At 46.8% G+C, this 24,299-nt stretch overlaps 2 protein-coding genes and 1 long non-coding RNA gene across 5 annotated transcripts; 1 reads left to right on the forward strand and 2 right to left on the reverse strand.

The window, feature by feature from the left end:
• Window positions 1-636: 636 nt before the first annotated feature.
• TOB2 (transducer of ERBB2, 2) lies at window positions 637-10,265 on the reverse strand. 3 transcript variants are annotated; one of them, XM_072973600.1, is made up of 2 exons: window positions 9,747-10,265; window positions 637-4,454 (listed from the first exon to the last, which is right to left on the reverse strand). In XM_072973600.1, exon 2 carries the CDS (start codon window positions 4,443-4,445, stop codon window positions 3,408-3,410), a length of 1,038 nt encoding a protein of 345 aa, XP_072829701.1. In that variant the 5' UTR covers window positions 4,446-4,454; window positions 9,747-10,265; the 3' UTR covers window positions 637-3,407. The 3 variants fall into 3 exon arrangements, with proteins under 3 accessions (XP_072829701.1, XP_072829699.1, XP_072829700.1); XM_072973598.1 differs by having other exon boundaries at window positions 637-4,541; XM_072973599.1 differs by having other exon boundaries at window positions 637-4,541; window positions 9,743-10,265.
• A 600-nt stretch (window positions 10,266-10,865) lies between these two features.
• Window positions 10,866-14,837, forward strand: LOC116277504 (uncharacterized). Its single transcript, XR_012078677.1, has 2 exons — window positions 10,866-12,002; window positions 13,180-14,837. It is a non-coding gene; the product is annotated as an uncharacterized lncRNA (long non-coding RNA).
• A 2,171-nt stretch (window positions 14,838-17,008) lies between these two features.
• On the reverse strand, window positions 17,009-24,293 carry PHF5A (PHD finger protein 5A). Its single transcript, XM_006207126.4, has 4 exons — window positions 24,163-24,293; window positions 23,719-23,742; window positions 23,047-23,213; window positions 17,009-17,300 (listed from the first exon to the last, which is right to left on the reverse strand). The coding sequence occupies exons 1-4, from the start codon at window positions 24,212-24,214 to the stop codon at window positions 17,211-17,213; spliced, it is 333 nt and encodes a 110-aa protein (XP_006207188.1). The 5' UTR covers window positions 24,215-24,293; the 3' UTR covers window positions 17,009-17,210.
• Between the last annotated feature and the right edge of the window lie 6 nt (window positions 24,294-24,299).

Consider the following 24,299-nt stretch of genomic DNA (forward strand, 5'->3'; position numbering starts at 1 on the left):
TCACCAGGTTGCTGTGAGGGTGAAATAAGATTCAACAAATACCTGTCCGCCCCTTCCACCCAGGGACCTTGTGGGGCTGATGTGCATCACTGCTGGGGAGGTGGCTGAATTCCTACGGAGATCAGGGCTGGCTCCTCCCCAGCCCGGGCTCAGGCAGGCTATCTCACCCCTGAAGCAGATTCAGAATTGCCCAGAGAAGGGCCAAGTCTCAGCACCAGGTTTTTGGAACCTGACCTAGGGGGTGGTCTTCTCATCCTTGCCCACTTCTAGGAGTCTAGTGGTCTGGGTGGGCAAATGTTAGATGGAGGACAGGCTGGAGGTTGAGCTCTTGCTTGGTCTGCCAGTCCCCAAGGAGGGGTGTCCTGACTTCACCACCTGTCAGCAGAGAGCTGGGGCCGTTCCTTGCCTCGTGGAACCTGTTTCCAATGTGGACAAGGACCAGTGGGAGTGGGCGCCCTGAGGTGTCCTGTGTTGATGGGAGAGGTGGCAAAAAGGGGCCTGTGACACTGTGCCTACCCAGGGGTTGGGTGAGGATGATCAGTCATTTCTTGAAGCCAACAGGGGCTGGGTCACTCCCACTCTCTCCATACTAAAAGGGACCCCAGAAACAAAACAAGCAGGGAGCATGCAGAAGGCTATTATGTATCATGCTTTTAATACAAACTTAAAAAAATCTGGAACAATATAAACTGTACAGATTTGATCAATCTTTTTGTTTTGTTTTTAAACTAAATCTCTAAACACACCAATGTCCCATTCCAAAATATTGCACAACATTCTGAATACAAAACGCTTGATTGTATTCCTCCTTCACTAAAGAAAACAAGTTCATTACCCTGCTCCCCCCAAGCTCCTCTCCATGTTGCCTCAATGCCCCCCCCTTCCCATCCCTAGGGGTCAAACTAGAGAATCTAAGCTTACTGCATTGAGAAAAATACATCATTCTGGACTAAAAGTTTACATTCTTTACAAGACAATCCACCTTTTGTTTCTGGGAAAGAGGGGTAGATAGAGGATGGGGAAAGGGGAAAAATAGGTTGTATTCTCCTTTTTTTTATTTTAAAGTTTGTTTTTCCTGAAAAAATATCTTTGTTTGTCTCCTCTTTTTAAGAAAAAATCTTGAAAAGAAAAAATTACATTTTTTACGTTAGAAATATACATATATTATATATACCTCTTACATCTTACAAATGTAGCAAATTATTCAATACAAACGGACACCAAAAAATGTAAAAAATAAAAAAAAAGTTTTCCTACGAAACCAGGTAAATTAGTGCAGATTTTTCTTTTTTTCTTAAAAAAAATAAAATTGAAGCAAAAATGCCTAGGTTTGAGACAGACAGACTGAAGTGGGCCTAAGAGCCCAGCACAGGAATCATGCTCCTGAATACATACTTTACTTCATATTTCAAAAGACACTAAGGGGTTGGTCTCCCACTCTCCATGTGGTGAGAAACAAGCTGGCCAGGGTGTGGTGGGTGCCTGTGTGTATGTGAGAGGAGTGGGAAGAGGGATAAGGCAGCATCCAACCTTTCCCAGAGAGCAGCCTGGGCCTGTCACCTTTGTGGGAGCTGAGGGCTAGGGAGAGGGTGGCCCAGACTGGGCTGGCCCCTGAGAAGTCTAGGGGGACAGATGGTGCTGGGCCGAGGAGCCAGGGCATAGCCTGGCTCGGGGAGGTAGAGCTGGCGCCCACTGCAGGGAGAGGAGGCTGGCAGTGTCTGTCGGGGCAGGACACACTGCCACAGCAGTTGCCCACTTGGGGACTGGGGAGGAGGGAGTGGGGTGTCGAGGGCTTTGGTACTTTCTGGTGATGGGGGCTCTCATGTCGTGTGCGCCACCTGCCGAAGTGTCATAGCATGGAAGCTAGTCCACTGGGGTCTGGTCAAACAACTTCTCTCCAGCACAGGTGGGGAGTGAGCCTCTTCAACAGTCCAAACATACCACCTGTGATGACCAAGCGCCTGTCTAGCTCAGCCTGCCCGGAACTCTCCTCACAGCATCAGGGCCCGGGGGCTGGGATGGGCAGTGACGGAGGATGGCAAGAGGTACCAAGAGGTTCTCAAGCAGGCAGGGGAAGAAATGTACTAAAACAACATCTGTAACTGAAAGACCAAAGTCTCAATTCAAGGCTTAGGACTGCCCACTACAGACACTGACCCAAACTCCCACCCTGGGCTAAGGTAACATAATAGGAGGGTCTCAGTCCAGGGACTTCTCTTAGGTTTCAGAGGCTGGGTATTCTTTCAGCACCTCACAGCTAACCCCCCCACCTTTTTTGGTCAAAACAGAAGTGCAGATCCCTCCGCAGTCTGGAAACCAGTTCCTTCTGCAGTACTTTCCCCTGGGAGTGTCTTAGGCTCTGCCAGTCTCGCCCTGCCATGTGAACCACCCTACAAAAGGACTGACAACCCACCCCCGCCCATCCCCCAACCTCATACATACATAAGCACTTGCTGCAACCCGGAATCATACCCAGAAGGGAAGTTTCACATGCCTCGGAATCCTTTAAAGCAGGACAGCAAGCCTTGTGCACACACACACATACACACCTGCACCTGCCCCACCTCCCTCTCCACCTCAGGCCCAGGGAAGGGGATGCATGGGAGGCGTCACATGTGCCAACCACTGGGTCTCCAGGGCCTCAGTGACAGTCTGGGCCAGGTGGGGAAGGTGGCGTGGGGCCACAGGGCAGAAATGGAAGGAATTACACTAGACAGAGTGCTGACCTCCCTGGAGTCACGGACATCAGCTCCAGGGGGAGGGTGTCAAGTGGCAAGCAGCTGCCTAGGGCCCAGGCCTGAGAGGGAGTAGGGGCTGGAGTCAGACCTATTTGGGCGGCAGGGCCCGAGGCCTGCTGAGGTTGGATGGCTCTGAGTGAGAGGATAGCTGGATGATGGAGGCAGTGACATGGGGCAGGCTCTCCCTGTTCTGAGGTTCTGAGGAGGGCCAGACCTAGCTGTGGTTCTCCCTTCGCTATGAGCTTGGACACACCAACCCTAAACCAGGCTGTGGAGAGAGGGCGGACGGGAGGGAGCAGGGAAGGAAGGAGCAGGGAGCAGCAATTCACATCTGGACCATTCTTAGCACAGGAAGCCACTAATTAAAGATGTTATATAGAAAACTACATGTAAAAAAAAAAAGAAAAAAGAAAAAAAAAAGAAATATAAAACCCAAACCAAATAAATCAGAGGCAGGCAGGAAAATAGCAGGGGGTTGAGTTAAACACGATTCGGTGCTTCGGGAGCCCCCTCCCTCTCCATGCCTGGGCTGGATCTTTTTTCTAGAAGTTAGAGTGAGAAGATTGGAAATCTTTTTGTATATTTTTCTTTTCCTCTTTTTTTGGCCTTTCCTTTCCTTTCTCTTTTCTGTGGTCTTGGGTGCTCCTGGCCCTGCGGGCAGGTGGGCGGTCAGTTGGCCAGCACCACCGGCTGGAACGGCTGGCTGGGGTACTGCATGGTGTTCAGGTTGTAGCTGAGGCCTTCCACGAAGGGCGTCTTCTCCAGGAAGAGGCTATTGGTGCCACCTCCAAATACCTGGGCCATGTCGAAGCTGCTGCTGTTGCAGGTGCCAGCCCCACTGCCCCCAAAGGGGGCCGGGGTGCCACTGCCCTGGCCATCGGCCCCATCAAAGAAGAGGCTGGGAGAGGCACCGCCGTTGTACACGAACTCCTTGGCATTGGGCGAGAGCTGGGACTGAGGGGCCGGGTTGGCGGTGATGAAGTTCAGTGAATGCAGAGACAGAGAGAGGTTCTTCTGTTTCAGCAGGTTGTTAGTGGGAGAGCGGGCCATGCGAGGCTGCTGCTGTGGGGGCTGCTGGCTGCTTGCCCCACTGCTGGCCACACCACCCCCACCCGCTGCCCCGCCACCCTTCTTCATCTTGGTGGAGCCAAACTTGGTGGCTGCGAAGGAGGCTGTGGTAAAAGTGATGGGCTGGGCAGAGCGGGGAATGAAGGTGGGGCTGGGCGACTGGCCAAAGGATGGCGATGGGGAGTTGGACAGGGAACTGTCCTGGCTGCCGATGGGCACAAACACCTGGGCATCAGGGTTGAAGCTGCTCTTGATCTCCTTGTCCAGCTCTGGGGCAACACAGCCCTCACTGTCATCCAGATACAGCACCTTCACAGCTCCCTTCTCACCGATCTGGTAGGACACCTCGTAAGGGTCAATCCAGACGCTCAGCTCCTCAGGAACATTGGCCCGCACATCCTCCACCGCCAGGCCACTCCGCTTGGCAGCCAGCTCCACCACGGGGTCCACAATCTCCCCAATGTGGACACAGCGGAAGCCAGAGCCCTTCAGTGGCTTGTCAGGGTACCAGTGGCCTTCATATTTCTTTTTCAAGAGCCGCTCTAGCTCCTCACCAAACAGGTCTGCCCGGCGCCGGGGCAGCTTGTTGTACAGGTAGGAGATGATGAAGTTCAGGGCCACTTTGATCTCCAGTTGCATGGTCCTTTCCTAGGCAGAGAATCAGCACAGGCAGGTGTACAAACCACTGGCAGTGTCAGGAAATGTAAGGGGGGCAGCCTTGGGCTCCAGATGACTCTGGGAAATGAGAAGGAAAGGCTTCATGAGTAGATATGCAGAAAGCCAGGGGGATCAGTAGCACATGACAGAGAGAGCAGCACCAGCTTTGAATCACATAGACTCAGGGTCCTATTTCTGCTCCGCTAGTAACAGGCTTATTTGTGTGACTGTGGGCAAGTCACTTTTTTTTGAGCCTTAGTTTCATCAGTAACATGAGGCTATCATGAAGATTAAATTAGTTCAAGAAAGTAAGGTGCCTCATGCTGTACCTGGTGTATTTTAGTAGGCATCTGATAAAATTAGCTATTATTTTAAAGTAATTCTAAAGAAACAGGGGTGCTGTGGTTTTCACTATTTTGAGAATTCAGGTCACTTAACAAGTGACACCAAAAAAAAAAAAATTGAGTTCCTAATTCAGCTGTAAGAGGGAAGGTTCTTGCTAACTTGTCTGTGCTATAGCTTGAAGTCGTGCTTCCAAACTGTCACAGGCTAACACAGAAGTTAAAAATGTTTAGTTTTCCTCATCAATGGAAAGGGATACAGGTCACTGAACAGGAAGTTGTGCTGCCCACTTTTCATCAGGCTGGGATTCCAGTCATGTCCAATTTGTGACCCGAGGCTCCCTTGGTGTGTATGCATTCTGGCTCAGAGTTTGCAGAACTGATTTTTTGCGTAACAGTGTAACCAAGGCACGCATATCCATCCAGACAGCCTTCAAGAATCGAGACAGGAGCATGATTCCCCATGAAAAAGTCAAGACCTGTCATAGTCAGAGGTGTGGATCAATAAGGGAACTGCTGACTGGGGGCTGCACCAGGGAAGCAGAGGAAAGGAGATGGAAGCAGGGCACTGTAGGCCAACAAAGTGTTAAGAGCAGTACTGGCATGGCCTGAGGGAATCTCTGTAGTTTCTGGCTATAGAGTGTAGGTGATGAGGGGTTAGAGAAAAGAAATTTTCCATCACCCTACAGGTTCCAGCTGGGGACCATCATCACTCAGTCTCCCAGGGACTGTCTGACCACCTGTCCTAGGCACCGGACCAGATTTATCAAGTGTTTGGAGATCCCTGGAGAGAGCTAAACACTCAGATTGTTATTTTGGGATTCTCTCACAGCCAGATCCCACAGAGGTCAAAAAGGTTTATTCCTGAGGTCTGGGCCAGCCTCATGTCTCAGGAAGAAGATCTGTGAGGTCCTGAGAGCCAGTGATCCTAACCTCCTCACTTTCTCCAAAAGGGCAGCTCTAGGCTCATGCTGTGGGAGATCTGAACTGAAAAGAGCCATCTTTGAGGGCTGACAGAGACTCTGGGTGAGACTATGCTGCTAAGCCAGCACAGACACAAGACTGATCCATGATCCGTCAAGGGCATCTTCTGTTTTGTGATAGATCTGGGGCTGGATTTTAATTAAAATCCCTCTGGGTCCAGCACAGAGTATCCAGTGCTAATTCTAGACTTGAGGATCTTGAGCTTTCTGAACATTTGCTCCAACTCCCTATAATTCTCAGGCCTGGGGCCATGGATCCTAGGGGCATTTGAAGGACTGACTCCTCAGGCAAAGCTCTCTGGGGTATCAGAAAAAACTGCACTGGGTCAATATGGAGTATCTGATGACAGTGGCTAGCTCTAGTCCCACCCTCATTTCAGGTCTGAGTAGACAGAGAGTCACATACGGCATCAACAAAAGTGCCACAGGCATGTCCTCTCCCAAGCCCTCCACAGGGAGGCATAGGATTCAGGAGACCCTAGCCTTCCCTCCATCTCAGCCTCCAAGACTTAATCTCCATGTGTCTTCAAAAGTCTATTCATGGTCACTACACATCAATTCCAGGGTCCTTCTAGGTTTAAAGAGAACAGTAAAGATAATGGGCTTTCTGTTTATGAGAATTGGGTCCACACAGTCCTACACCTTTCAAGGCCTTTAAAACTTTGCTTCGTATCTGCCTTCCAAGTTCACCTCTCCTGAACAGCTGAGCCTCAAAATGGGAACATTTTAAATGCAGGCCAAAGTCATTGGGAAATAAGCCTCCCACCCCAAAATACAATAGAATCACTGTCATCAGCCCTGCCTAGCTAATCATTTTCTGCAGCATAAGCAATTAAAGCTGCACACCAATTTATACCTCAGTGATGCTGCTACACATAATAAGGAAGTATATAATGCCATCTTTGCTTCTTTAATTGGAGAACAGGCCAGGCCAGATGGCTGTGGGGTGGAACCTTACAAAAATGCCGGACAACCAGGATGAGATTTTCTGCTCTATCAGCTCAGGCTCTAATTTTGACTTCAAGAAGCTTATGGAACAAAGGATTAAAGCATTGGTGCTGCCTTGTCTTTACTAAGGATACTCAGATCAGTTTGTTCATTTTTTTTAAGGGTATGGACAATTCTAGGGCTTATATATTAAATATTCATAGAATGTGGTGAAATTAGAAAGCTTAGAAATAACCATCTTTCAACATAAAGGAACAAAAAGAGGACTTTTAAGGTCTTTCACAACCCTGACTCAGGTGCAAAAGGCCAGAAAGGTAGCAAAAAGGGGTGGGGGGAGGTTAAGTGTTTAACAACAGCAAAATCTACATTTTGTCAATATATTTAAAAAGTTGCAAATGTAAGAGTAAAATTCTGTCCGCTTTTATTTAAAATCTTATCCTTCTTCACTTGTTTACTTCGAGAAACAAAGTTAAACCGGGATTCAGATCCCGTGTTGACTTGTTTTAAAGAGTAAGTGCTTAAAAGAATGTCTTGGGGGAGAAAGAAGCTGGAAGCCAGCTGCAAGTCAATGATATTGTAATAGTGATTCCAAAGAATTTCTGACAAAAATACAAAGGAAGGTTTCTGAAGAAGAAAAAACTTAGGTACCTGTAAGATATTCAGACACCTCAAGCCTTAACATCCAAATCGTCTTACAATCAATAACTACTAGATTCAAGAGAGTGTGGAAAGAGGAGTCAGGGTCCTAAATTTTGACGAGGCCAGTAGGTGTCACAAACCGGGTGCTGGGATGTGAGAGTCGGGCTCAGATGGGACAGGGGATTAGCCCCACCCGACTCGTCCCGGAGGCAGAGGCCCAGACAGGCAGGTGTGACTGAAAGGCTTCCAGGACTTGTGCCAACTGACCGAACCACTTCGCTCAGTGTCTCACACCGTCTCCCCCAAACATAGACTGTGCAAGCCCAAGTGACTACAAGGTCCCTTCCAAGTAAAAAAACGGCCCTTACTAAATCACTCCAGGTTTCTCCGAGGGCAAGACGACTAAACTGAGCCCCAACGTTGATACGGAGGCCAGCGGCAAAGCTGCACTCTGCATTCTGGGAATCGTAGTCTTCAGAAACCTCACGCTCAGGTTGGAGGCAGTGACCTACTTTCTCCGCACACTACACTTCCCAGCGTACTTCGCGAAGACTCAGCCGGCGAACTACGCATGCCTGTTAAAGGGAGCTGGCCGAGGGTCGAAGAACCGAGGAAAAGTTTCCGATGCACATGCGCGCTGTGGCCGACGGGCGCCCCCGCCCCCCCAGCTTAATACATTTTATATAAATTCTACCCATAAGACCGACTCCCCTTATTGTATCGCCTCACTGTATCTGTGTCTCGGCTTCTCGAGAAACTGAACTTTTTTCCCCCTCCCTTTTCACCGCCTCCCATGACTGCTGGAATTAAGGATCAGCTTCTAATAGTTTTTTCTCGGTGAAGTCGGTAGGCTGGGATAGATAGGGTCACATCACGCCCCCGCCCCCTGCCACTTAATCTGTATTCCTTGGGCTGGGTGGTCTCCCTCTGGAGTTGCTGTAGGGACGGTGGATTCAAAGAGAAAAGAGCGTTTTCACTTAATGCCCAGTGGGCTCGTCTCCCTCACAGCCGGGAAAGAAAAGGCAGGAATTAAACCGAGTTCTCCCGTTCTCTCCCCTAAGGAAATTCCGAGTTTTAAGCTGCGGGGAGGCGCCGAGCGCGGACAATCAGAAGGCCCGACGCCAGCAGGGCCCTAGCCTCACCCCTCTTCTAATCCAAGTCCAAGTAACCAGACCCAGCTAGGGAAATGGAAAAGGTTCCTGGGCAGAGAAGGAAAAACTACATCTGACACCTGAATAACATCTTCTAATACTTAAAATTGTTTGTGAGTCTCGTCCCACTGCAAGGCCTGCTTTACGACCAGACTTACCAGATCCTCAGCAAAGCTCCCCTGCAGGGTGTTAAACCTCCCTAATCCTTCCTCCCACACAAGCTTCTTTTCCCCTCCGCTTAAGAGGAGGGATGGGGGCAGGCACCCAAGAAAGCAATAGGGGTGTTTTTCTCCTGGAAAATCAAAGATGAGGGACCCATTTCCAGGGTGCAGTAGGTAGGAAAGAAGAAAGGTTAGATACTGAGCAGACAACCGGGACCCCTCGGCTAGGCCCCAAGTTTAAGCCTGCTGTGTGGGGTTCTAGTTCCTCTAGGGGTGGGAAAGGGCAGCCAACTGCCCCTCCTCTCTGCTCCCTCCTTCCCCTCCCTTCATAGTCAAGGGCACAGTCTATCCTTTGGAGGGGAAGGAGCTTAGGAGTAGGGTGTTTCCTAGGCACCTCACCGGGATGAACCAGAATCCATTGATACTGCTGTAAGGGTACATTTTTCCGTCCAGTTTTCCCTTAAAACACTAAAGAGGATTAAAAAGCTCAAGCCAAAATGGTGAATTCTGGCTCAGCGGCCAGAGGAGAGTCACCACTGACCGGTCCAAAAGAGGGGTGTCCATCCCTCAGGCTCCAGAAGGCCAGAAATAAACCCTATTAATTATTATCACCCCCTTCCCCAGACACGGAAAAAGAGGCAGAAAAACAAGGCCTGGATCCCTTTCCTTCTTCTGATTTATTTAATGGTTGTGGGAATTATGTTTTCGGGGAGAACAAGGAAAATCTAGCGACTCTCTAGAATATGAAGAACTGAGGAAGGCGGAGAAAGGAGGAAATGCACCCCACCCAGGAGGAGGCCACACTTGGAACACGGAGAGTAGGGAGCTCCAGGATACCCCAGGATGAGAGCGAACGTGAAGGAAAGTGGAGCACAGGGGAAAAGAGGGGTTCCAGTGGGGAAGTGGAAAGGGAAATGTTGGCCAGGTGTAAGGGAGGAGGGTGCGACAGCAACGTGGAGCGTCCAGTAAAGCGAAGAGCGGGAGTGGGGTAGGGGTGGAGGGAGGCGTCCGGCCTATCGGGTCTCGGGGGCCCCCGCCCGCACTACCCCCACTCACTCACTCGGGTCTCTGCGGCGGCGGGGCGGCGTGTGGGCTGCGGGGCGGCTTCTCCCTCCAGGGTGGTCCTGGGCGCGGGGCCGAGGTCGCTCTCCCTTCCTGGGCGCCGCCGGGCCGGGGGCCGATGTGTTCTTCTCTTCTTTGAGGGTTGGGAAGCGAGTGAGAGGATTATGGTCTGTGACTCTCAATAACAATTCTTTCAGCTTTCTGGAGGTCGGCCTCAGCCTTGGGGGCGGAAGGCGGGCGGGCAAGCGGGCCGGCTGGCCGGCCGGCGGCGACGGCGCGGGGATGGCGAACCGGAGGGTGGCTCGTATCGCAGGGCGGAGGACGGTCCGGGCTGTGGCCGACGGAAGGTCTTGCCCTTCTGGCGCCGCCTCGTCCGAGCCACTCGCTTCTTTCCGCCGACGACCTGCACCTTCCCGTGCCCCGGCCCGAAGTGAGCAAAGTCAATGAAAAGTTTCACCCTTAGCAACCCTGCGCACGGATCCAGCTTCCCCACCCCTGCGTGATGCGTCCCTCCGCCCTGCAGGGGCGGGGCCGGGCGCCGGGCCGGGACTACTTCCCAGCTGGCAGGCGGCTTAACCCCTCGAGGCGCGCGGACCGCGGCTCCGCCTGGAACCCCGGGGCGTCCGGCGACCCCCTCGCCCCACCCTCCGATGCGTGGCCCTTTTCTTCATTCAGATCTCGACTCAAACGTCAGCAAGGCTGCCTTCGGCCTGTGTAACGCGGTTTGCCTCCCCTCCCCATTATGACGCCGCACTGTAGTTATTTTCTTCATGCCTCAAACCACTCAAATCGTGCTTGTCGTGTGAGGTGTTTCCCTAGCTAGACAGCAAGCTCGGGAGGGCAGGGGCCGGCCTGGAACCAGGTTGCTCACTTTAGATGTATTGAATGAATGGGGGTCGCGGGGAAGGGATCTTCCCCGCTGTATCTTCGGCCCTGCACCAGCCCGGGCGCCGACGGTTCGTATGTTCGCCTGAACCGTCCCTTCAGGCCACCACGGCGAGTCCCTTCAGCTCTGGGCGGCTGCCCGTCTGACCTTCCCCGCGGCGCTCGCACCACCCCCGTTAAGCTCTCTTTGCGGGTTGGGGAGCTGAAGGGGACGGCTGGAACTCTAGAAAGATTTCGGGTTGGCCCGAATCTTCTGAGCGCCTCGTGCCTCGACGGGGGACGCTTAACGGTGAAAGGAAGGCGAGTGGGAAACCAGGGCCTGGGCATGCAGAGCAGGAGGAAGAGGGGGCGAAGGGAGGCAAGACGGCCAGGAAAAGGAGCTGAGTGGCACATTAACCTTCCAGTTGCCGCCTCTGGCGCCCGTTGACCTCAGCAGGGACAAGGGCTAGCGCCGGCTCTGCGCAGGCGCGCGAGAGCGTTCCGCCCCCCGCCGCCGGGCGGGGCTCAGCCCCTCAGCCCTTCAGCAACGTTCTCCCCAGTGGGCGACCCCCGTCAGGGGGCCTGGAGAGCCACAATTCTTCTAGTGTAATAGCCCCCGCCAGCGGTGGTGGTGCCTGCCCATGCCAGAGGCGCCGGGCTCGCCCACCCGAAGGTCCCTGGGGCGTCGGACTCAGGTTCGCCGAACCCAGGACCCAGCGAGCCAGACCCGCGCGCTCGGGCCCCCTGCCTGGGCTCTGGCTACGCGGGCTACTCGGCCACTTTGTGACCGTGCGGAGCGCGGAGTTGGGAGCAGGGAGGCCTGTGGCCAGTGAGGTAGTGAAGCCCGAGGCCGCTGGGAGCTGGCACCTGACGTGTTCTTCCCATCCCTCCTTTAATCGCTCATTCCCCAGCTCTCTCCCAGCCCCCGACCTTTATTCTCATTCCAGACACTTCCAGCCCAACGGCAGGCGCCGATCCCACGCGGGGTGGCGAGATCCGAAAGTTTCCAGCTATGAACGGTTTGCAGTTTTTTTTTCCTTGATTACTTTTTTTGGCAAGGATGGAAAGCATTGGTAGCGTGGGGGTGCGCTTTCCTTGACTGCAGCCGAGAAACGCTGGACTGGAGGGCAAACTCCAAGGGGACAGGAAAGGGGAGGGAGCCTGAGCTCGGGAGCTCCCATCCCCCATACTGAGCGCTTCAGCCCCTGGGGCACCTTGTGCGTCAGCGAGTGGCACAGCATCACATACACGCCCCTCCGCCTTGCCCACTCCACCCCTCCCCTTCTTTTTCTACTTCTCTAACTCCCTCCCCTCCCCTCCCCTCCCCGCTCCTCCCCTCCCGGCGCGACTCTCAGGGTTCCAGAGCATTGAAGGGCTAAAAATATAACTGGTATGTTAGCAACAGCCTTCCCATTGGCCGGGTACGGGGAGGAGAGGCACCTGATTGGGTGTTCGATCCTACCGCTAGGAGACTGGGAAAGGGGGCTGAGAACCAAGAAGCTGGGAGAGTGCGTTTGCGCAGTGGGGCATTGCAAGGGATGCTGGTATTTATAGTTATTTATTAGAGGCAGCCATGGAAATAAACGAGTTTGAATCCCAGTTCCGCCACCAACCGTTATCTTGACTTAATGGCAACAAACCTCTCTACATCATCGAACGTATTTTCTCATCCTTAAAATGGAGATCGTATGGGAATTAAATATGATACTGTATGTAAAGCGTGGCTCAAATAGTTGCTATTTTTAATTTAAAGGTAACTGTTTTGGCCAAATTGCACCCTACATGTACTGTGCTCAGTTAGTGTGTATTCCCCAGTAGGAATCCTTCCAAGACAGAATGAGAAAGATGAGGATCAGATGAAACGAATTCTTCTAGGGTATCACAGGAAGGAGGGATGGAGCCCAAGTAAGCAGATAAAGGGTAGACGTCTCCTACCATTCATTGCAGGCTGAGAGAGGGCAGACTGAATCCCTAGAAGGAAGCATTGAATTCTACGTGCTCCTGCATTTATTCGAATTTCTGCAGTGCTGGGAACACACCAGCCTTGAGCAATATCATTGAAACGAAACTGAGAAATCCAGCCTCCTTGGCAAATGAGAGCCTTGGGTAAAGGGTTAGTGTATAAATTGGGAGACAAATAGAGGGAAAAACGGTAATCACCATTCTTAACTGCTGATGTCTCCATTTATCATGCGGTAAGGTGAACGTTCTCTCTTCCCTAACGCGTGATTTCATCTTACTAGGGCTTAATTGTGAGCTGAATTCCTACTTAAGCATTCGAGTCCCCTCCCATTTTAAATAATCACACCTTGAAAGGCACATACTGTTTTCAAAGTGGTGAGCTCTAGAAGTAAGCATGTGCACAGCCGGGAGGGTGGAGGCAACTCCCTTGTCTGAGAGTAAGCTTGTTGTGCCGGATGTTTTGTTGTGACAAGTCGGGCTGGTCATAATTAGCCCTAATTTACTCTTGGGGGGTGAGTCACTCTCTCATGCACACGTTAGGGTGAAAATTTTTGTAGTTTCTCTTAAGTTACCCAAGAAAATATTTCCTCAATTTGATTCTTCAGATCCACTGTGCCAACTAGGCAGGAGCAAAGACAGCCACAACAGAAACTGGCTTTGGAGAGGAGTGATTGGATGCTGAGGGCAAATGATTTGCTATTTATTGACCTCGACTGCTGTGAGTGAATTCTAGTAAACAAGGTGAGTGAACAAACCTCTCTTTCGAAGAGACGCTAAAACTGCAGTGTTCAAAGAAAGTGACATTTTAGTCTTGGTGGCAGGGAGGCCACTTTGGGATAAAGTTGATAAGGAACTGAATGACTGGGAAAAGATGGAAACTGGAGTCTTTTTTTTTTTTTTTAAGAAGGAAAATTCCAACAAAGGCAAAGAATCTGTCACCTTTATGTCCTAGCTTAAAATTGTTAAAGAGCTTTTCAGGTCAGAATATACAATCTCTCTGAAATGTAGTCAGTTCAGTTTGATTTCCTGGGAAGTTAATTTTCTTAATTTAGAAGCTGCTAATTGGCAGGCCACATTTGGTGGATGTATTGCTTTAGCATATACTGACATATTAACATTTTAAAAATGAGTTGAACACTTAAAAATCGGGAGATTGCAGAAAAATATTTTAATTTACCACTTGTCCTAAATTCAGATCTGGTAACACTGGGCATTCAAGCTGGCAATTGTCTGGAGTTGAATAGCAACTGTATCCTTTAGACAGAGCCTGTGCACTCTGGTTCCAAGGTCTCTACCACTCCCTATTGTTCCCCAGACACTGAGGCTGAAGGCCACATACCATTTATTATCATGTTTGGGCTGTTCTTACATGCCTCCCTTTCAGTCACATACATTACTCACCCAGACTCCTGAATTTGTGAACCTCTTTTCAGTTCAATGTAGTAAGTGTTTTGAGTGGCTATTGTGTGCCCTGCAGTGAAGGGAAAGGTAAAAGGAGCTCAAGAATCTTATAATTTAGTTCATTGTTTTTAAACTTGGAGTCATGATCCATTAATGTGGCCATAAAATCACCTGGTTTAATGGATTACAGCCATAAATTTTTAGAACAGAAAATATTGAAAATACTGGAAAATAACTGTACATACAGTAAATACTGTTTTGTGAAACTTTAGTTTCTGTTACACATATGTATCAAGCATGAAAGTAGTCCAAGTGAGATTGTTGTGGGGTATGGTGCATCTGGAAGCATTCATGAGATGTCAGGAGCTTAGAAGGAAAAGGTACAGAGTTGGCTGTCTGATGTGAAGATGGAATGGTATTTCAAACAAAGGAAACATAGGGCCAAGAAGATGGGGTGTGTGTACTTTGAACTGCGTGGTGAAGAGCAGAGAAAGAAGTGAGTACAGGGAAACCTGAGGGGCAGGGAAAAGAGGAAACCATATGGAGACCTTCAATGCTAGGACTTAAACGTTTGTTTATGAAGTAGGGACCCACTGTAAAAGAACTATCATTTGTGATGTAAAGCCTTTCCAGGGAGGGCCAGCCACTTACAAGGTCAAATTTAATTCTTACAACCCAAAGAAGTAGACATAAATAAATATCCTTATTTAATAGATTAGAAAAAAGAAGCACCAAGAGCCTCACTAAAGATCAATAGCAGAGCAGAATTCAAATACAAGACTAACTATGAAGCCCACACATTTCTCATTAAACTTTTTTTTTGAGCAAGAGCCCATGTAATAAATACAATGTTTAAAGGAGATTAAATTTCTGTATGTTATTCAAAGAGTACTTGAGAAGCTGGAAGCAAGACACCCAACCTTTTTAGATCCTAGAAGGAATGTATCAAACACTGAATACTTAATAAATATTAATAATCATAAACCCAGGAAAGGGAACCACCTTCTTAGCCTATGATGAGTTCAATTATTTCAGCTAGGCCTGTGTGACAGGTAGTGCTTATTTCAACAGTAGAGAAAAACAGTAATTTTTAAGATCATTCTGATTTTTTTTGTGGCCATATGCAGATGGTGAGATCATTATCTTAATTCTTTTCACAGAACTATATACTATTAGAGGCTAAAATTCAGCTTATAAGTGATGTTTTCCCAACAGAATTTGGTACTATCATTATTCTAATTTTTAAAACTGAAAAGGACTTATTCTAAAGTCCAAGGTAGACAATACTAAAGATTTGAACTGGAAATCCATTTACTTTATCTAAGGTGTTCTTAACTCATTCATTGTATTATATCATTCTCTTTGCCTCTGAAAGCAAACAAACCAAGAATGGAATCATGAAACTAGGTGTCAGAGGAAAGTTCAGCAGAATTCACTGGGCTGAGGTTGAACTTGCCCCATGGCTGATCTGTCTGGAAGTCCTGTTAGGCATTAATTTTAAGCTCCCTTGGATGACCTTTTAGAGGCATATACACTGAGGCTCACAGAACACTGTTAAGGTGGTGGTTTGCTGAAACTAAGGAGTTCACTTTTGAAACATTTGTAGACATAAGATGTTATGTGGACCAGGGTGGTTAATAAGCAAATCTTAAAAATTGATTTGTGCAGCAAAGCATTTTGACTTATATTACACAGTAAAACTAAAGTTACTATTAAGTCAATGACAGATTCTGATTATAACCTGAAAATTATCTGGTCACTGCCAACTTTTATGATATACCATAACCCGTACCTGATACTTTAGAACTGCTCAGAGGTCCCTAAACACATCACCCCATTCAAACTGTTTCCCCAACACAAATTTCCTTTTCTGCCTACCCTATCCTCTTTGCCTGTAGGTTCCGGCATATTCTTTAAAGCTCAGTTTATTGTCTCGTTTCTAAGACTTCAATTATTCATTCAGTACTGAGCACCTGTTATCTGCTGGGCAGAACAGACTTGTTTCCTGCCATCATGGAACACAGCCTAGCAGATGACAAGTCAATAATTACCAAATGCTATAAAAGAAATGCTCATGGTGCTATGTGGGAGTATAACAAGAGGAACGTAGACTGGGGGTCAGGAGAGGCATCTTTAAAGAAATACTTAGCTAAGGTCTGAAGGATGAGCAGGGGTTAGCTAAACAAAAGGGGAGCAGAGCTTTCGAGGTTAAAAAAAGTTAAAAAATCTCCCCTTGCCTTAATATTAGTATGCACTTTATGAAACAAATCAACCAAGTTCAGTTCTCATTTGAATACATTTTGCATCATTTTCCTTCACCATTATTGGAAGCCACCTCTTCAGTTCAAAATTAAAGCTGGACAGGAAGGAAAAAACAGCAAGTTTCTAAAAAGGACTTTGGTTTACCTAGCATAAAAGGCACATGTGGTTTTGAATTCCTTCCAGTAGTAATAAGAGAACAGCATGGTTAATAAATCCCAATACCTCTGGTGGGAAAGAGTATGGCCCAGTGGTAGAGCACGTGCCTAACATGCACACGGTCCTGGGTTCAATCCCCAGTACCTCCATTAAAAACTAAACCTACCTACCTCCCCTGCCAAAACGAATCCCAATACCTCTACTTTGAATCACAAATTCCTGGGTGACTAAAATAAACTCCTAGAGTTAAACTTACATTGGGACAGGACCAACTACCAGAAAACAAACACTTACTTTATTGATACAATAGCAACAGAAAAGGTTTTCAATTACATAGAAGAAAAAACATGAACCAGCACCACCCGGCGTTACAAGATGAAATGCCCATGTTTATTGCTCTGAGACCCCCACCACTCTGCGGATGTTTCATCAAGGACAGCTGCCATCAGGGCGCTGCAGGGACATGCTTCTTGCTGCAGACAGCTTCACAGCTCCTCACACAGAAGACTGCAGTGGTATTAGTCCTGTTTGGAAGCTTCTCCATGTGGATTAACATGGCCTTGCTTCTTGAATTTAAGAAACACCATGAACTAATCTATCAATTTTTCTGATTCAGTCTGCCACAGTGCTCTGTGAAGAATCTTTTTCCCACTCCTACCACATCTGGGTTAGAGGAGAGGGAAGGGTGGTAAGGTGACAGAGTACTAATAGGCAATTCAGGTGATGCTCGGTGCTCCACTCCCCTTCTGCTGGCAGTAGTAGGCATCTTTTCTGGCAGCTGCAGCGGCTTGACGGGGAGGAAGAGGCAGCCCACCAATCACCTCTTCTTGAAGCCGTATTTTTTGCGTTCATAGAAGAGATCTGTCTTAGAGCTCCCCAAATTGACAATCTTTGGGCAACCATCTCTCTGGAAAACAGAATAGTGAAGCTATTAAAAGTCTCTGAGCCTGAATTGAGAGGGATTTAAGAGTTGTTTTAAAAAAATAACTTCTGGATTAACGGTTTAGCCATTCATCTTAGCCGTTCAGTTACTGTATTCAATCAATCAGGAATTGACTAAGTACCTAGAATGTGCCCAGGGCCTGTCCAGAGGTCTACACTGAGAATGCTGGATTCTTAGCTCACTTCTGTTGCTAATATGATACAGCTGAGGTAGAATCTAAAACTCTTTAAAGATGTCCCAAGGGTTTTCTCCAAAGAAGAGGTAAGAAGTGGTAATAATCACCTACAGGTTAAGCTTTCTAGCTCTTTCACTATCCCAAGAAAGAAAACACTAAAGACTTTAGGAAATAGTACCTTACATTTTAAATACCATAGGAGAATACTGGGTTTGAGTGTCTTAGTAACTCACTTAATTTGACATGTGGGCTTGGGAGAAGAGTGCTCCCATGCTGGAGGTGGCTGTTGACAGCGCAGTGGTAGAGCACATACCTACACTCTGATCTGTAGTGACATGTTCCCCTGGCCATTTTGTGAGCATGAGTGGTTTCAGTGAAGCCCCTGGGAAGCTGTGTGCTGCAGGAATGATGACTCCATCGGTTGATCTGGTATGATGGGAAGAAAACTAGGGGAGCTACTACTGGGAGAAACCTTGCCAGATCGTATTTGCTTCCTGTGATATGGGCTATAGAATGAATGAATGAATGAAGTCCTTAGAAAGCTTATTTTTTAATTCAGCTGATTTCTCTCTCTGGGGACTGATATCAACACTACAAAAATCTCTGAAAACACACAAAAGCCAACAATATTTCATTATTTTCTAGAAAACATGCACCATGTACTACACCACCTGTGGAATTTGGTCTGCCAAGGGAGCCAGGCTGTGGGTCCAGCCCCACCAATGGTTTGCTAGGTGAACTCAAGTAAGCCATGCAATCTGTACTGAAAATCCTGGTACAATCTGGGAACAGTTGTGTCTCCTGGCCCAAGGTAGCCTGCTATTAAACAAGACAGTGCTCTATGCCCTTTTAGGGATGCTATGAAATTTTACAGTATGATGACAGCCTGTTTAGGCTTATTATATGCCTTACTGACTTGTGCAACTGTTGGCAACCCACTTCTCTCTGGATTCGTATCCTCCAACTGTAAAATAAGGGGACTGGATCAGGTCAGTGTTTACAAACTGTATTTGTAGAGCCCAAGAGGGTCCAGAGAGGTGGCAGGTGACGTGATAGGATTCACCCCTCAATCTGTGCACACTCTGGAGGTAGGCCGTCTGGATTCTGAGAAATTATTAACCTCCTTGTATCTTTTTCTAGTCACATATAAAATTACTACAATGGTAGAACCTACCTTACAGAATTAGGAGTCAATAAATAAACATACTTAGAGCAATGCCTGGCATATAGCCAGCACTTAACAAATTATAATTGCCAAAAATTAGTATCAGCAATTTCATAATGATTCAACCTAACACACAGACACACAAAGAGCTTCTGTGTAAGATACTTTTTAATTTTTTTTAAATAATGGAAGTACTGGGGATTGAAACTGGGACCACATACATGCTAAGTGTGCACTCTTAACACTGAGCTACATCCTCCCCCTGTGTAAGATACTTTTTGAAGACACAACTCTACATATTAAAAAAAAAAAAAAGTTGAAAGAAAAAATTGGAAAACCAAAGTAGTGGATTATTAGCTCTAAGGCTTTTGTCGCATTTTCTCTCACTGACTTTTAAGTTTCCTGTTTTCTTGCCTAAACTCCCATTTTTTATTTTCTACATATCTCCCATGGGTCACATGGTTGTTCCCAAATTCTACCAATGCTGTGGGAAGTGAGGATCTGTGTACTGGGACTGGTTGGCTTTTGTTGAATATGCCTGTAAATGGAAAGCATGAAAGGAAGATGGAAGGATTGTTAAGAAAACTTGAAGGCTGGTACTGGAGAATATTTGTGAGTTAAGAGTATGTATAAAAACACCTGCAGATGTCTGCCTGATGGTAGTAGCTCTTTTAGCAACTGTATGCCTAAATACTAAAAATTTCATCCTTTTCCAGTCCTCCCAGAGAACAACAGATTTCCCCTTTCCTAGCACAGGGAGCTTTTATTTTAGACAACTATGGCTTGAATTGAATGTCCATGTTTTATAGCCACTTAATTTCTAAAATTTCAGGAAATAGTAGACATTAGAATGCCAAGTGCTTGTTTTTAATACACTAAACATGTCCATGAAAACACTCTCAGGAGAAGCCTAAGCTGGGATCCTGTAGCAACCACCAAGAACTCATTGAGTACGGGTTTTCTTCCTGACTGAGGAGGGCTGTGTGTCAAGTCCATTTCTATGGCACAAAAAAAAGCAGGCTACAAAAATTAACCCTGGATGAGTGAAGAAAATCCAGGATTTTCAAGTAATACTTTAAAACCAACACTAATCATGTATCAAAATATAACATACCAAAAGGAAATCTGTACAGAGCCAGAATGCAAGAAAAAGCAATTTAAAAATCTTGATATCAGAAAAACTTATTACCAAAAATGGGCCCACATCTCCATTCCTTACAAATGGTAGCAAAGAATTATGAACAGGTGCCAGTGGCAAGACCTGCTTTATTAACAGAAACTAGGTAAAACATTGTTCATTCTTTCAGCAGCTGTTTAATGAATACCTACAATGTAAAAATATGACTGTACACTGGTTTGGGGCCTTACAAGAGTATCACATTTTCTACCTGAAACCTTATTTTTAAAGACCTTCAAGCTCTCAGTAAATGCATCCATGAGGTAACATGGATTATTACTTCCTTTTTGTGGAGATTTCCCCAAAGCCACACACAGGATGTTAGTAGCAAAGCCAAGACCCGAACTTGGGCTTTCTGCCCCTCAGTCTGCTGTTTTTTCTAACAGGGCTCCCCAGAGGCGAGAATGAAAACTTCCATGGCTTAGGAAGTTATAGAGAATGGTAAATTTGTAAATTAACTTTGAAAAGTATAGAATATCTTTTGCATGTTTACCTAACTGCTCTGCTGTTCACTTAAATGGGGAGAAGAGAATGGTAGAAGTAGCAAGAGAGAGAGGCATATCTTTAAGCACTCTGAGCAAAGCAACACAGTAAAGAGGCTGGAGTAAGTGCTTTGAGTGAGACCCTGCATCCTCAAAAGGGATGCAAACATCTTGAATATTACAGTGGTTTGTGATCTGAAGCTCATCCTTAACCAACAAAATTTTATTCCTTAGTATTTAATTCCTCTTATTAAGAAAATAGATTTTTAATTTTTCTCCTTAGGGGGGACAAAAATGAAATAGGAAAAAAAGAAGAGAAAAGAAAAGGTTGAGAAACAATGATTTAGGCAGACCTGGGTTCTAGTCCCGTATCTGCCACTCATTACCGTGTGACCTTGGGCTAAATTGCATAACACCTTTAAGCCTTCGTTTCCTCATCTGTTTCATATAGAACTTTCAGAAAAGAATGTTCTGCACAGTACATGACACATAGCAAGAGTTCTAAAAATATTAGCGGCTATTTTTCTCGTTGGGAGAGTTGACAGAAATGGTTAAGTAAATGGAGTCAAGGGTTAAGGGGGATCAATGATGCCACTTTGTAAGATAACTACAAACTGGTACTCTGGCAGCAACACCCACAGATATTATCCCTGACTCCTGAATATTCTCGAGGCTTTGAAAAACCTATAGAGAATACTCAGTTTAGTTGACTGGCCTAATTCCCTTATAAATTATGGAAGTTGCAGGAACAGAACAGTAACGGGGGCTGCTTTGGTTGCAGGAAGACTTCTGCATAGGAAAGTCTTGGGTACTTAATCTACATGATGATCTGTAATGCTGAGAGGCTGGATCATGTCACTGGACTGTTTTGTGTTCCCTGGAAACCACTGCTGAGTAAATGTGAGCTAGATGCCATCTCAAATATCCTCAGAACATTCCTGTACAATGTGAAGTAGGGGAAGTGATATTGAGAATAATTCTCAGGGACAGAATGAGGCACAAGGATCCAAAGGTATCAGGTCACACACTGCATGCAGACGAGTCAGACAGCAATTAACATTTATTAGGCACTCTCTAGTTGCAAGCTTATGCCAGATAAGAACTCTAGCTACAACCATGTAAAAGTTCAAGAAAATGTCCTTAATGAACTCTTCAGCTAGTTTAAGAATTATTGGTACTTTCTCTTCACTGCTGTTGTCTCACTATGGCATGTAGACTATAAATAATTACCAAACACATACCATGTACCAGACATTCTATAGGGGGAACTCCTATGGATGACTTACAGGGGTAGCAGAAAAATGTGGACCATACTTACAGTACATGCCAGGCACTGTACCAAGAACTGGGGAAAAGGAGAGAGAAATATACAAACCAAGGTCCTCTCTCTAGAGGGAACGTAACAAAGCTGGTGGATCAGATCAAGCAGGATATGATTTGACAGTCAAAGATAAATACAGGGGAGAGGGTGTAGCTTAAGAGGTAGAGCACATGCTTAGCATGCATGAGGTCCTGGGTTCAATCCCTACTACCTCCTCTAGGAATAAATAAATACTAAATAAACCTAATTACCTCTCCCCACCAAAAAATAACAAGATAAATATAAATCAGAGCTTAGGACAAGAGAATGTTCCTTGGCACTTTATGACCTTTCTCATCTCCTTAAATAAGAGAACACTTATGGTGTAAGAAACAGTTTTCTCTTGTCTAGTATGTCCCTCTTCTTAGAGGTAGACAGGATCCAAGGGCAGAGATGGCTGAGTTGTTTCTCCTCAACATGGGAACATCCTACCAAAAAGACTTATGAAAGGACAACATGGTGTAATGGAGACATCACTAGGTTTAGTCAGACCTCCTAGGCTTGCCACTGATTGCTGGCTGAGGGACTATAAAATGGGGGTAATGATAACCCCTACTTAACAAAGTTATTGTGAAGAATAAGGGAGATAATATCTATAATTAAACTACCTACTCTTTGCACAAGGGAGTATTAAAGTTATTTATCTTTTGCCTTTTCCTAGATTAGGTAACCAGATACCTTTCATTAGTGCATTGGTACTATATCACACTTCCTTTTATTGTGTCATAAGAAGTATAAAAGCTGATTCCTGGGTTTTTTCCCCTCAAGAAGCCTGCTTTTGGTATAGATCTAGACACCCTCTATCCTGGCATCTGGCTCAAGGAGTTGAATAACTAGCCACTGCCATCACACAATGTAAAGGGGGAAAAAATATCATGAGCAGAATTGCAATCGATTTTGCAAAAATCAAATCAAAGGCATTCTCTAGCCACTTAGAGCTGAAATCAACTTGAATTGTCTCATATTGAAGTCACCACATCCACCCAAACAGTTCCTTATGATAGTAAGGAGAATTACTGAGTGGCTATTACACAGTATGCACTGTCCTAGAACTTAAAAACGCAGGATATTGTTTCTGAATAAAAACAACGAGCGAGACATCAAAGGAAGAGAGGGCTTTCCAAATTGCCGCTGTTGACAAAAATTTCCTTCTCTTGCATTTTTGTCCTTGATGCAAAATAACTGCCTTTTGTTGGACTACACCCAGTTTGGCTCACAGAACTTCAAGAAATTATAACCTACGTGAGGAGCTGAACATACTTATCCTCACAGACCACAGGCATTTGCTGTGGATGGCAAAGTATTACTAAATAAAAGGAAAGATGAGATAAAAAGCTTAGTATACACTCACATCCTTCTCCTGTATGGTGCACTCCTTACAATAATAGGCATCCGAAACTCCGGGGCCTCCACAGATCACACAGCGCCCCTGGTAAGAGCCGTAATTACACTCATCACATATGCGCACCAGCGTGCAGGGACGCACGTAGGAGTCACAGATCACACACTTGCCATCACCTGTGAGGAAAAGAGAATGGAATTACGCCCACTTGCAGGTACCTCAGATCCTTTGCCCTCCTCCTGCTATGTGGAAATACACTAGTTTCCTTCTAACAGTGACTTTGGGGCCCTTTACATTGGCTTCACAAAACTTGGCTTACCAAGTTCATCTTAATCTCCCGAACACATAGGAAACGTTAATCAACTAACAGGGAAAGAGCTTAGACTAGCACCTCGTACTTAAGCCTATATAATTGGCAGAACATTGTGTGTGCTGGGAACGGGGTCATGTTACTTCTGGTCCAAAGCTAGAGATTTTCTCAAAACCTAGACAGTGTCTGAAATGTGGAAGTTGGCATGGGGAGATGGCCTTTAGTTGCAGCCTGGCATTCAGTGTTCACATGCTTCCAGTCACATCTACTCAAAGCCGTCTTAGTGGCACCGCTGGAAATGCCTGTTTGCCGGCTCCATATAAATTGTGAGTGGGAGGGGTGGGCTGTTTGGGGAGGCGTGTTCCACTCACATTTTTCACACAGTCTTCCAATGGCTGCAAGGTAAAAAACGGTAAAGAAAACAATTAGAATTAAGAAAGGGAAACATCCTCGAGCCTGAGGTAGGGACAGGAGCACTGAGAGCCTGCAGTGAGTCCCGAGGAGGTCTTATCCATCTTACCCTCATAAACTTCGATCCGAACCAAATCCACACCCTCCTGAAGCCCCTCCCAGGTCCCGGGCAAACCGAATTTCTACGCATTCCATCCCGGCAGCCCGCCTCCGGCTCCCAGCACGCGCACCCCCGCTCTCTTTTCACCAGAGACCACAAACCCGCGCGCTCCTACACTACCGACTGTGAGGCGGGAAATATGGCGCCTCCGAGGCAAGACCCTAAGGAAGTGATGGGAACTTCGGACTCCTCAGGTCCTAATAGCATCCCGACCCAGACAACGGGGGGCAGGAAGCTGTCTCACCAACACCAGCCTGCTTGCGGCAAAAGATCAAGTCCGGATGATGTTTAGCCATAGCTCCACTCAAGCCAACGGAAGCCTAGGAAACTTCCGTCCGACCTTTAACCGCTATTGTTCCTGCCTCCTGGTCGCCGTGATTG

The sequence above is a fragment of the Vicugna pacos genome, chromosome 12, assembly GCF_048564905.1.
Source record: "Vicugna pacos chromosome 12, VicPac4, whole genome shotgun sequence".
Lineage (NCBI taxonomy): Eukaryota > Metazoa > Chordata > Mammalia > Artiodactyla > Camelidae > Vicugna > Vicugna pacos.